Below are 12,750 nucleotides of genomic sequence, written 5' to 3' on the forward strand. Positions count from 1 at the left end.
AAACTGATTGGAAGACAAGAGATGACGATGGATCAAGTTATGATAATTGGATTTTAATAAATTACTTTAAGGGGGTTTTTGTTTAAACAAAAATTAGTTTTAAAAAGTATTTTTACACAAGTACTGAGATAAAAAAATTTTCACATGTTTACTTTATATATCATAAAGTCATTTTTAAAACTATGGTTTGATTTCTATTTGAAAACTTTCTAATTTAATATCTAATCAGATAGTTTTGATGTGTCCTTGTACCACATTTTTTTCTTCTCAATATAAAATACACAATTCTTAAAATTACCCTATTATAACCATCCAAGAACTCGAATAATATAGTACTTCTAGTTCTAATTATAAAATTTTGTTTGACCGGAGGTAGCATTTCGGAAACTTTGACCTAAAGTTTTAAGTGAAAACCGCATGTTGTCTGAAGCTGAAGATTGCTTGAGGCGCAAAGCCATATCTGTTTAGATTGATATTTAGTGCTCACCCAAGACAAGGACTTGATGACGTCAACATTTCTTCTGACACTGTACTAAACCATCGTAGAAACAACGAATTGATATTAATTTAAGATTATTGCGCTTTCTTTCATTGATAATAGTAAGCATGATAATTTACAAAGTCAAGTATGGTACTTAAATAATCACAGGGATTTAATCCTGACATGCTTCCAAAAAGAAAACAAGATCGGATTTCAACCCTGAATAGACTTTCAGAACTGATAAATTAAAATTTTACCCCCCTAGCTTATTTCTTCAGAGATATATATATGTGTGTGTGTGTGTGTGTGATTATTATAATTGTGATTGTAATACCTCTCTTCGATCATCTTTGTCATCTTCTCCTCCCATAGCCAAACCTTTTATTTCCATTCAAGCAATGAAAGGAGATTCATCATCATGAACTGGAAAATGAGAAGATCTTTGTTGGCCAGCTTGATCAAATGATATGAATCCAGAGTTATAGAACTCAACGAACCCATTATTATTGTTCTTGTGATTATGACTGGTGACTCCATGAAGATGATGATGATGATGCAGAGGTTGAGTTTTCAGAAGAGAACCACACTGTCGAGGCTGTGTCTGGTAGAAAACCTTGGACACGACCAGCTCTCCTTCTTTCTCCTCTTCGTTGGATCCGAGGTGGTACTGGTGCATCACCCAGTTTGTCTTCTCAGGCTTCCTTTGTTTGCCATAGTTGGCGTAAAGTACGAGGATTTTCTTGTAGCCTTTCAACTTTCCATTAATGTACACTGGCCTTGTCTTGCCTGTTTTGTGCCACCTTGTCTCACTCCCTTCTGCTTCTTCTGAGTTCACCTTTCTCCTTTTTCTTGTTCCCGTTGTGTATGCTTTTGATGGCCTGTGAAAGAAATGGCGGATCAGGCCATCTTTTCTAACTCCTGCACGCACCACAAATTAATTTATAGATTTATCACATCACATGTTAATTTATTACTATAACGAGGATATTGATTCCGTACCAGCAATGTCATGTTTTGCTTTCAAGTTGAATGCTACAAAAAATATAATTAATGTGGTGGTAACTACCATACGAGCCGTCAATATACACATCAATATATATATATATATATTAAAATCACTAAAAGTTGCACTGAATCGTGTGATTTGTAGCATCAAACTAAGCATACTAGACGTTTACAAACATGATGCCTGAGACGTAATTAAATTAATTGTTGGAATTTGTATCTTAAAACAACAATTATATGATCCTCTTAAGAGAGTATTGTTCAAATTGAAATTATCAGTATAATTACAGTAAGCATTAATTTTCTAGTGTGAATTAATATCGATCATTCTCCTAGTTAAGTATGAAAGACTAATCTCTGTCAGCAACGGAACACATGTAAAGCCCTTCCTAAATTAACATTTCCATGAATGGGAATTTAAGTGAAATAGGTTTATACGATCATATACTGTTAAATTTTGGACTAAAAATATGATAGTATGGTAAATAAAATAAATGGCGTGAAATGATACATCCACTTTGAACTCTATAGCACTTTGTCCACAAAACTATATAAATACATACAGAAACATTGCTGAAGGGGATATTATATTACAATGGTGTATGTATAAATACTCGAACCAATAACTTCAATTGATTATTAAGACGTGTAGTAATCATATATTCTATCTGCAGTAACTATAACATTTGTTGAAGGGATTATGTATTCTGTTTCTTTCTCTTCTTGTTCATATGTAAACGAGTCTGTAAGAAACCAACTTACCATGATATATCTATAAGGAACTCTGGACACACAAACTTGGTGGAAGCTGCTTATGTATATCAATGTGATCATAAAGTGGATGTATCATGGTAATACATACACCATTGTAATATAATATCCCCTTCAGCAATATCCCCAGTGGGAGTTATAAACTTAGATATTAAAACTTATTATATTACAATAACTAATAATTGAAAAAGTTATAAACTTAGATATTAAAACTTATTGTCAAGAGGAAAGAAAATAAGATAAAAATGAAGAGACCTGGGAGTTTCTGGGGATGAGTGGAGCAGATTCCATTTTGGGCTTCAAGAGTAGGAATGAAGTCATCGATTAAAGGATGAAGCTTGTGAATATCAGACCTCACCTTCGCTTCCAAGTGTTGTAAGAGCTCCTGGTCACTCGGATCAAACTTCACTCCTGCTGGTAATCCTGGTAACTCATGTATTCCTCCCTATTTTCCATTTCATAATTATACCAAAATAACAATATATATATATATATATATATAACAGATTAAAACTAAGAACAAAAGGAATAATATATTTGTGAATAATGAAACCTGTTGGTCTTTGATATGATGGCCACACGAAGGACAGGTTCTGTCAACAATACTGATATTGCTTTGCTGAGTCATATTTATACATTCCTTTCTCTTACCTCATGCTCATTCCATTCTGCATTATATATCTTCTCTTCCAGACACTTCTTGTTTTAATCTCCTCTTCTGTCAACTCGTAAAGTGTACAAACAGAATCTAAGAACGTAGAGAGAGAGGGAGATTATAATATATTTGTGAATAATGAAACCTGTTGGTCTTTGATATGATGGCCACACGAAGGACAGGTTCTGTCAACAATACTGATATTGCTTTGCTGAGTCATATTTATACATTCCTTTCTTACCTCATGCTCATTCCATTCTGCATTATATATCTTCTCTTCCAGACACTTCTTGTTTTAATCTCCTCTTCTGCCAACTCGTAAAGTGTACAAACAGAATCTAAGAACGTAGAGAGAGAGGGAGAGAGAGGTTTCAATTATCTATCTCAGAGCAAAAAGAAGCAAATAAAAGGCGAGAGAATAAAGAAATGTTGTGTGTCTTGTGAAGATTGATCCTCTCATACAAATTCTTGTTGAGGGGCGGAAAAGAATTGAATTCTCTCTCACATTTTTTTTTTTAAAAAAAGAGAGATTTTCTTTTCACTAAAGAGAATGTTCAGTCCTTCCCTAACCTCTCTCTCCTTCCTATTGCGAGAAGATGTGTGAGACAGAGAGAGAGAGAGAGAGAGAGAGAGATCAGACCTTAAAAATCTCAGCAGACAATGGATGTATGTATACAGAGAGCTGGCTAGCATGGAACCGCAGAAAAATAAAATAAGAAATAAAAAATCGCTTTGATCTCAAGTATTGTTTTGGCCTCACAAATACTTTATAGGGAAACTTGAAGAATAAACATATGTAGGTTATAATTTTGTCCCACTTACTCTTAATATGGCTAGCTGAGGGTTTGGGTTACTCTTTTGTGTTTAATCTTAATTCACGTCTTCTATAATTCAGCCATTGTTTGTTACTTATAATATTGTGTTTGAACTCCATGATGTTCATAATACAACGACAAGGTACCAAACGGATGTTTCATTTTGAAAACGAAAATGGTTTTTAAGTTTTAAAAGAAACACTGAGAGATATCAGTTGAGTGGGAATGGGGCAATCTAACTTGTAAGAACGCAACAACATGAAAGGGTTGGAATTCAGGTCTTATGTCGTGTTGGAGTGCAGATAAAGCTAAACTGCAATAACCAGAACGAAGACGAAGAAGATGATTATGAAATGATGAATATATATATATAATATATATATATATATATATATATCAGAGAGAGAGAGAGAGAGAGCCAACCATAAAATCCATTCCTTCAAGTAAACTTGTCATGCATAGCAAGGAAACTCTCTACTTCTCTCTGGATTTTCATGCTTATTTTGACTGAAAAAAAGCCATGCCTAAATATATATATTGTTGGTGGCACAAAAATTTATTAGTGGCCATGTGGCAGAAGCAAAGGGGTCAATTGTTGGTGAAGGGCAAAGACAAAAAAAAAAAAAAAGTTCTATTTTTTCCCTGAGACACAGGTATCCTATTTAAAATACTGTCTTAAAATACTGTCAGGAATTAAATGTGAGTACATTTCTTAACAGGAATTTGGACCTTGGTTTACAATAGAATGTGATTTTCCTTTATTTTGTTTTGCTATTAATTAGTTTAATGTTTGTGATTCATATTATGGTCATGATAATTTTGATTTGTTGCTGCTACAAACTGCTCCTTGTTATTCTTTGGTGGAGTAGTTATTTTGAACAACGTAACTTATAATTAGACAAGTGTTATCAAACAGATAGAAAATAGAGACCTCGACAAGAGCAAGAGACACGATTTAAAGAAGAGATAATCAAATAATGGTTTCTGATAACTTTAGAAGCATTTCATTCTTAATATAGGCTTTTGATCATACTAATTGATTTGAGATATATATGCAATAACACAAGTAAAAAAATTACTATTAATCTATAATAGCTGTATGAAAAAAAAAAATCCTAAACCATGATTTCTTTGAGAGGCTTGTGATACGTGATATTAAAGATAAAATATAAACCTTTTTACCAAAAAAAAAGGGGGAGAAAGTACAACGGAGAAAGTCATTTTTGGGAATTACAAAAACTAAAATTATTATAATGTTTATAATTGAAGATTATCTTTTACTCTTTTTTTTTTGCACTTTTTTCAAATTAAAAATGATTGCACTTTAAAGTAACAGTGATTATGATATTTATTTTAAGCCACAAAAACTTTAGGTTTTTTTGCTAAGTATAAGTATCCTCCTATTCAAGACAATCCTATTTAATACACTATTAAGCACTAAATATAGGCACCTTTAAAACGGGGATTCGAATATTAATTTGTCATGTTGTAACGGATCAACCTTTCTACTATACTCAACTCTGTTGATATTTAGGAATTTTTTTAAACATTGGTAAAATTTGATGTCATTCAGCCTTTTTTTTTGTTGCCTAGATATTTACTCACCCGACTAGTAAAAAACTAATATCTCAAGACAATATCAAGCATTATAGCGGGAAACCTCCTAATGATATTTTTCTCCATATCCACCGCTCCAAAAATTAAACCTAAAATATAATGTTTAAGGTGTCCAGATCCTTATACTTGAAAACACACTCATTGGTCATTCAGCCACACATGAGGTCCTTGTGAGGTCGTTTATATAATTTTTGGTGCAAAAGGCAATTTTTGTTTGTTTTCCAATCGCGGACGCTGGGCCTTGAAAGAAATGAAACCCAACACCAAAATCTTCAGACAAAAAAAAACCCCAAAATAATTTCCCTCCACCATTAAATGTTTAAAAATTCTTTAATAATAATACGCCCTCTAATCTTTTCTTATAAGGATTTTCTACATATTAATATGTGTTGTGTAAAATATTAATTTTTTCACCTAATATTCTTAACTAACTATAAAACTTCAAAGCTAATTAAACAAACTCCTCTAATTAATCACTTTTATTAACGTTAATTTTGAGATTTTACACACACAAAAATTTTAAATAATTTTGCTAATCTTCTAAAAATTTTAGTAGGTGCTTATTAAAAAAATTAGAAGAAATACTTAAACCATGCATGTTGTCTAAGAAAATACTTAAATTATCAGATTTTGATGGTCCATATTTAAATTTTTTAATTAATTATTCAAAAAGAAAAATTTTAGAGAGTTAAAGAACTAAAAGTATACTTTTTAAAGTTAAGGAACCAAACTGAAATTTTACATAAAATTAAAAGACCAAATATATGTTTTAGTCTTATTTTTAAATAAAAAAATGTTTTTGAAAGAATGATTACCAAATCCATTCCATTTGTTTGACATATATTTATCATAATATCACATTTTACCATACAGCAGAAAAGCAGGAGGGAAATCAGGAGGGGAGAACCTAATTTTGAAAAAGTGTATGAAATTAGAAAGGAGAGAAATTAAGAGGAGACGTACGGTGGGACGTGAGTAACGCGAGCGGTGATGTGGCGGCCCTGGTGCAGGGAACGTGACCCGCTGCATGAATTCTGTTTGAGGTTTTTTTTTTTTGGAAAAAAATTGTGTTTGAGGTTGAGTTACTCATCTGACACAATGATTTAGATTTAAAACATTGAAGAAAAAAAAACGAGGTTATGCAATTTTAATAAGGAAAAAGATGCATGATAAAAGAAGAAAAAAGTTAATTAAAAATTTTTAATCCTAATTTTTTTAAATCTAACTCATTAAAATTTCCCCTCATCTCCCCATTTCCCTCATAAAGGACCATTAATTTTTACTGAATTACTAAGAACTGAACAAGGATAAATGCTAATCTTGAAATTTTTAAAAAAATATTATGCATATATTTTAGGACACTAAATTAATTAATTAATGTAGTTGAAATTAAAAAAAAAAAAAGAACCAACTCAATTTAAGATTAAGAATTAAATTAAAATGAACAAACACGTTCAGACGACATGGTTCTGTCCTTAAATTAGGGAAGGAAAGAAACTCCAATTCACGCTCTTTTTTTTTTTTTTTGTTGCTTTTCCCCCCCTAAAAAATGCTTCTGATGAAGACAATCATAAATTAATTCAAAATTATCTCACCAACATAGAGTAGTGACGGTAGAAGAATCGAAAGGGAGGGCAACAGAACAAATTTATTTTTTGTAATGGAAATGGACGGCAGAAGGTGACTGCCATTTGTGATTGCAGTACATAACTTCCTCCATATGAATCCACTGGCGTCAAGCTAAATACTTACTTTCCTGCTAAATATAATAACATACAACTAACAACAATTGAGACAACATTATGCCTCTCACTTAAATTTGGATTCTTACCCTTGGATCTTTTCATCTACAGTTATCTAAGTATTCTACTGTAATGTTCTCAAAGATCTTCAGCACAGAGGAAAAATTTGAACCTCACTATGATTTTGAGGCATGTAGATATTAGACTATGCTTCCCTGATCACAGGCTTCTTCGTGATAATAAGGGGAGAGTTTTCCGTCCCTCTTCACACTTGTGGACTTGGGATCTGCAGAAACTTCTGCAGCATCTTCACCATTCAACTCGACGCATGGAAGGTCGTGTATAGGAAGACAGCTTGTGCAGAGAAGCCCTATACTGAGTACCTTCTGATTTGTTCTTCGTATTTGGAATCAAGAAATGGATCATATCACTTTGTCTATTCCTTTCTGGTCCAATGTTTCCTTTCTGGTCCAATGTTTTGGAAACCCATTTCACCAAATCCTCTTCTCCATACTCCGAATTAATGGGGGGTTTCCCAGTGACCAGTTCAAGAATAACCACTCCAAAGCTATAAATATCACTCTTTTCATTCACCCGAAGAGTATAGGCATATTCTGTAGCAGATCAAACAATAACAGATATCATTAATGTTTGAATTTTAAACAGGCAATATATGCAGCTAGCAGTTTATCAGGCTATTGAAACTTGAAAGAAGCATAATCTAAAAGAACAGAACAGAAAAGGAATCCTAGATTCAGATTTAGAATTCAACTTAAAAATGTCAAGATGAATAAACTAAGTTCACAAACCTGGTGCAATGTAACCATAAGATCCGGCAATGACAGACATGGATTCTCCGCCTTGGTTGACTCCTCTAAACATTTTGGCCACCCCGAAATCTGCCACTTTTGCCCCGAACTCCCCATCTAGCAATATATTGTTAGACTTCACGTCCCTGTGAACAATTGGTGGCACACAATCGTGATGCAAGTAAGAAAGTCCCTCGGCAGCATCAATGGCAATCTTATATCTGGTTGGCCAGTCCAACAAGCTTTTCTTGCTATTGTGCAGTATGTCAGCCAAACTTCCATTTGGCATATATTCATAGACTAGAAGCTTGCTATCCCCAGTGTTGCAGCAACACCATAGCCTTACAATATTCTTGTGTCTGATCTTTCCCAGTGTCTCGACTTCAACTTCGAATTCATCTCTCTCAGGACCAGCGCTTCCATCTTCTTTCTTAGTTGCCCTCCAGAGTTTCTTCACTGCCACTATCGCTATTGCTAAGCACTACTTTGTACACCTTTCCAGATGCGCCGCTCCCAACTACGTTATCTTCACTCAGCAATTTAACAATCTCAAGCTCGCTGAATCCATACCTGTGAAATGACCTCCACTTTGACATGTTAAATCCTTTTCTCAATTTCTTGAAGTTTCGGTATTTGAAGTAAAACCACGCAACCCCAACAACAAATACAATACCAGCAAGTACAAATATTGACCGGAAAAACCACAGATACCTCCGGCTCTTACTTTCACCATTGTTCGGACAAAGTCCGTAGAGATTACCACAGAGGCCTTGATTCCCTATGAAGCTCTTTCTGTAATTCTCGTTATCATAAAGAAAAGGAATGTTCCCAGAAAGATGATTGTATGACAAATTCAGCGAATTGAGCTTCAAAGTTTGCAACTGGGCCGGAATTTCACCACATAATTGATTGCTTGAAAGATCAAGATAATTGAGCACAGGCAAGCTCCCTATTTCCTTTGGGATGTTTCCCTCTAGCATATTGCTTGCCAAGTTAAGCTCATTAAGCTTATTCAATTCACTAAGTTCTCCAGGTATTGCTCCGGAAAGTTTATTGCCACTGAGATCAAGCTTTCCCAACTGGCTGAGATTGACTATACTGGCCGGAATCTGACCAGAGAATGTATTATGGCTGCCATCAAATTCAACAAGATTACTCAACGACCCAATCTCATCAGGTAACGAATCAGAAAATTGGTTGTTCGAAATTAACAACTGTGACAGATTACGAGCACCGGATATTTTGCTGGAAATTTGCCCGGATAGAGAATTTTGAAGAAGCTCCAGTAAATACAGATGAGGTAGACCCCAGAGAGCATCAGGAACTATGCCTGAGAGATTGTTATTCCTCAATCGTACCCTGTTTAAGCTCGTGCACTCTCCCAGACTCTGAGGAATGTTCCCAGAAAATGAATTGTAAATCAAAATCAGGGCTACTAACCCGCCTCCTCTACACAAAGTCTCCGGTATTTCGCCATAAAACTGATTGTACGAAACGTCGAGAACCCTGAGGTTCGAGTTATTACCAAGAGCACTTGGCAACCTCCCTGTGAGCGTATTGTTAAACAATTTGAGCTCCTGCAAATTGGGAGAAAGAGCTATGCTCTCTGGTAAAGGCCCAACAAGTTGATTGTCGTTCAAATTAAGAGATTCGAGCTCCAACCGGCACAGCTCATCAGGAATCGTCCCAGTCAACATGTTCGTCGACGCATCGAAGCGTCTCAGCTTCGTCAACTTTGACATTCCGACAGGTATTTTGCCGGAGAGAGAGTTCTGATAAAGCTCAAGTTGAACGAGGCTCTTCATCCCCACAATTGATTCCGGAATAGACCCATTGAGTCTGTTTATGGACAAGTCCAGGTTCCAAAGCCGAGGGAGACGACCCAACGATGCCGGAATCGAACCGACGAAGTTACACGAAGCGAGCCATACTTCCTCGATGTTCTTCAGGTTACTAAATTCATCAGGTATAGGATTCGGAGCAAAGAGGTTATAAGCAAGTCGAAGAACTCTGAGGGAAGAAATGTTACCCAGAGAACTCGGTATTGTCCCGTTCAGCAGATTCGAAACAAGCACAAGCGATTCGAGTCGCTGGAACTGACCAAAAGACGCCGGAATATCGCCGGAGAAGTTATTGAAAGAGAGGTCCAGATGCCTTAGACTTGAAATCTGCGAGAGCGTGTCCGGGATGGGACCCACAAGGGCGTTCTGAGAGAGATTGAGAAACTGGAGATGACGACAGTCGGAGATACCAGGGGGAAAGAGATTATCAAGTTGTCGTAGAAGGAGATGAATGTGAGAGAAGGGAGGCGGCAAAGGATGGTGGGGAAGGGTCCCTCAAGCTGTGCGCTGGGGAGGTTGAGAGAAGATCGCCGGAGAAGTTATTGAAAGAGAGGTCCAGATGCCTTAGACTTGAAATCTGCGAGAGCGTGTCCGGGATGGGACCCACAAGGGCGTTCTGAGAGAGATTGAGAAACTGAAGATGACGACAGTCGGAGATACCAGGGGGAAGAGAAGAGTTTATCAAGTTGTCGTAGAAGGAGATGAATGTGAGAGAAGGGAGGCGGCAAAGGATGGTGGGGAAGGGTCCCTCAAGCTGTGCGCTGGGGAGGTTGAGAGAAGTAACGTCGCGGGAGTGAGGGTCGCAGGTGACGCCGAACCATTTGCAGGGGGTGGCGTCACGGAGGTTCCAGTTTGAAAGAGCATTGTCGGGATCGGAGAGTTGAAGCTTGGCCTCGTGAAGGAAGAGACCGTCTTGAGTCAGAGAGAGAGTAAAGGGAGGAGAGGAGGAGGATGAGTAGGAGGAGGAGCATGGTGGGATGAGCGAGGCGCTTCTTCGTGTCCAGCTTCCGGAGCAAGGTGGGGAGGGATTTGAAGAAACCAAAATCTCATAACCATGAATTTGGAATTTTTAATAATATTTTGAAATTCATCCATTTTATTTGATGAATACTGGGATGGAAAAGAAATAAAAAAGAATAGATCCTACCTTTTTTGCCCGTCTTTATGAAAAGGAGTTTTAAAAAAAGAAAAGAAAAAAGGATCTAATAAGATAATTGTATATTTTGTGCGTGTGTTTGGTTTTGTTTTCCCCCTCTCTACCCATGAGTTTAATTCAAGACAACGGCTTCAAAGTTACATCACTGGCCATTTACTTTATTTTTTTATACTCTATGAATCATTTTTCCCTTCTTCTTTTCTCCAACCCTATGAGATGTCTTCTTAATGATAAGAACATTGTAGTGAAACCTAATCTCATATTTCTATGGTATTATTTATAACATAAAAGAGTATTTTTTATCATATTTCTTTTTTTTAACCAGGATTTTATCCTATTATTTTCTTTTTCCCCCACAGTATTTTATTCTATTTCTAAATCATATCATTAAATTGTTTTATATAAATATATAGTTACACTATTCATTTATTATCACGTAGACTTCATATTCTTACACTTCTTACAATATAAAATACGTTTGAAGTCTCTTTAAAGTAGAAAGTGTATTTTAAAAAGGAATAAAATTAAAAGTTATTAAATTTTAAAGTATTATTTATTCTGGAATTAAAAAATATATAGAAATAGAAATTCTTTTTCTTTTTTTTCAATGGAATAGCTGCTTTGCTTTTAGTGGGGAAAATTATGAGTATCCTCTTTCATCTGCATATTTAGGCATCCCACGGCTACAATGAAAAGTAACCAACGGATAGGATTAAAAACAAGAGTCAACAGTCCATGATGGGAAAACGTTTTCCCTCACCAAATGCTGATATTGTTATTTTTGACACACAGCTGTAGAGGGTAAGTAGAAAGCGACCGGTAAAGAGGAGCATCAATCTAGGAAACACAAGTTAGTTAGAAATTTACATATTTATCACCCCCTCTGTAATACTACCTCCTGTACTTAATATAAGATTTCATTTGATTTTTATTTGGTCTTAATTATAAGACTCCAATCCATTTTTTCTATCATATTTATACATTTTTTTCAAGATAGTCCTTCTAATAATGATAGTTCTAGTCAATGTACTTAATTATTAAGAATATTTTTAGGAATGACAACACTTATTTATTACAAATAACTAATTTAATTTACTTCCTTAATCTTATCAAATAAGTCAACTGGATTTTATAATTAGGATCGGAGGTAGTAATAATATAATGGAAAACGGCTACCAGAGAGGAATTGATAACAAGTATCAGTAGCACATCTATGGGAAAAACATTTTTCCACATCAAGTACCAATTTTAATTTTATTTTTTTTGGGATACCATTAACGATTTATGATTATTAATGAGAGTGAAATATAAAAATGGGTGGGGATGAAAGGAGGCGGGGTGAATGGATGAGGAGCATGGGCATGGGGGGAAGAAAAGTCATTGATGGCGTGACAGCGCTGAAGGAGACAGTCAACGATGCGGTCAACGAGTCCACTTAAATGCTTTATCTGCCACTTAATTATTTAATTCTAATTCCCCTCCTTTCCCGTCTCTTCCTCCCTCCCTCCTTCCTCAATTTCCTTATAACTTCCGCACACCCTCACCGCTCATAAAGCCAAGAAGAGTAGGTAGCCTCTTTTCTGGCTTGATTTTATAAGATTATAGAATAAGTTTCGGTACTCACCAATCTTAATAAGCATTATAAACTAACTAAATCTAAATGGTTATATCTGATTTAAATAGTTTAAATTAAAATTTTTAATTAATTATTTTTAAATAAAAAATTATTTTTTGAAAGAATGATAGTTAAAAGATTACTTTTATTTTAATTATTTTTAAATAAAAAATTATTTTTTTGAAAGAATGATAGTTAAAAGATTACTTTTATTTTAGATTCATATATATTAAAATAATTATT

General features: G+C 35.0%; 1 protein-coding gene and 1 pseudogene across 2 annotated transcripts; both read right to left on the reverse strand.

Moving 5' to 3' along the window:
* Positions 1-559: 559 nt before the first annotated feature.
* Positions 560-3,145, reverse strand: LOC114762500 (NAC domain-containing protein 73). 2 transcript variants are annotated; one of them, XM_028951992.1, is made up of 3 exons: positions 3,058-3,145; positions 2,513-2,702; positions 560-1,399 (listed from the first exon to the last, which is right to left on the reverse strand). In XM_028951992.1, exons 1-3 carry the CDS (start codon positions 3,130-3,132, stop codon positions 873-875), a joined length of 792 nt encoding a protein of 263 aa, XP_028807825.1. In that variant the 5' UTR covers positions 3,133-3,145; the 3' UTR covers positions 560-872. The 2 variants fall into 2 exon arrangements, with proteins under 2 accessions (XP_028807825.1, XP_028807824.1); XM_028951991.1 differs by lacking the exon at positions 3,058-3,145 and adding an exon at positions 2,811-3,032.
* A 3,827-nt stretch (positions 3,146-6,972) lies between these two features.
* LOC114762504 (receptor-like protein kinase HSL1) lies at positions 6,973-10,722 on the reverse strand (annotated as a pseudogene).
* Between the last annotated feature and the right edge of the window lie 2,028 nt (positions 10,723-12,750).

Source organism: Neltuma alba, unplaced genomic scaffold (assembly GCF_004799145.2).
Source record: "Neltuma alba isolate B1F8T4 unplaced genomic scaffold, ASM479914v2 tig00011218_pilon, whole genome shotgun sequence".
NCBI lineage: Eukaryota > Viridiplantae > Streptophyta > Magnoliopsida > Fabales > Fabaceae > Neltuma > Neltuma alba.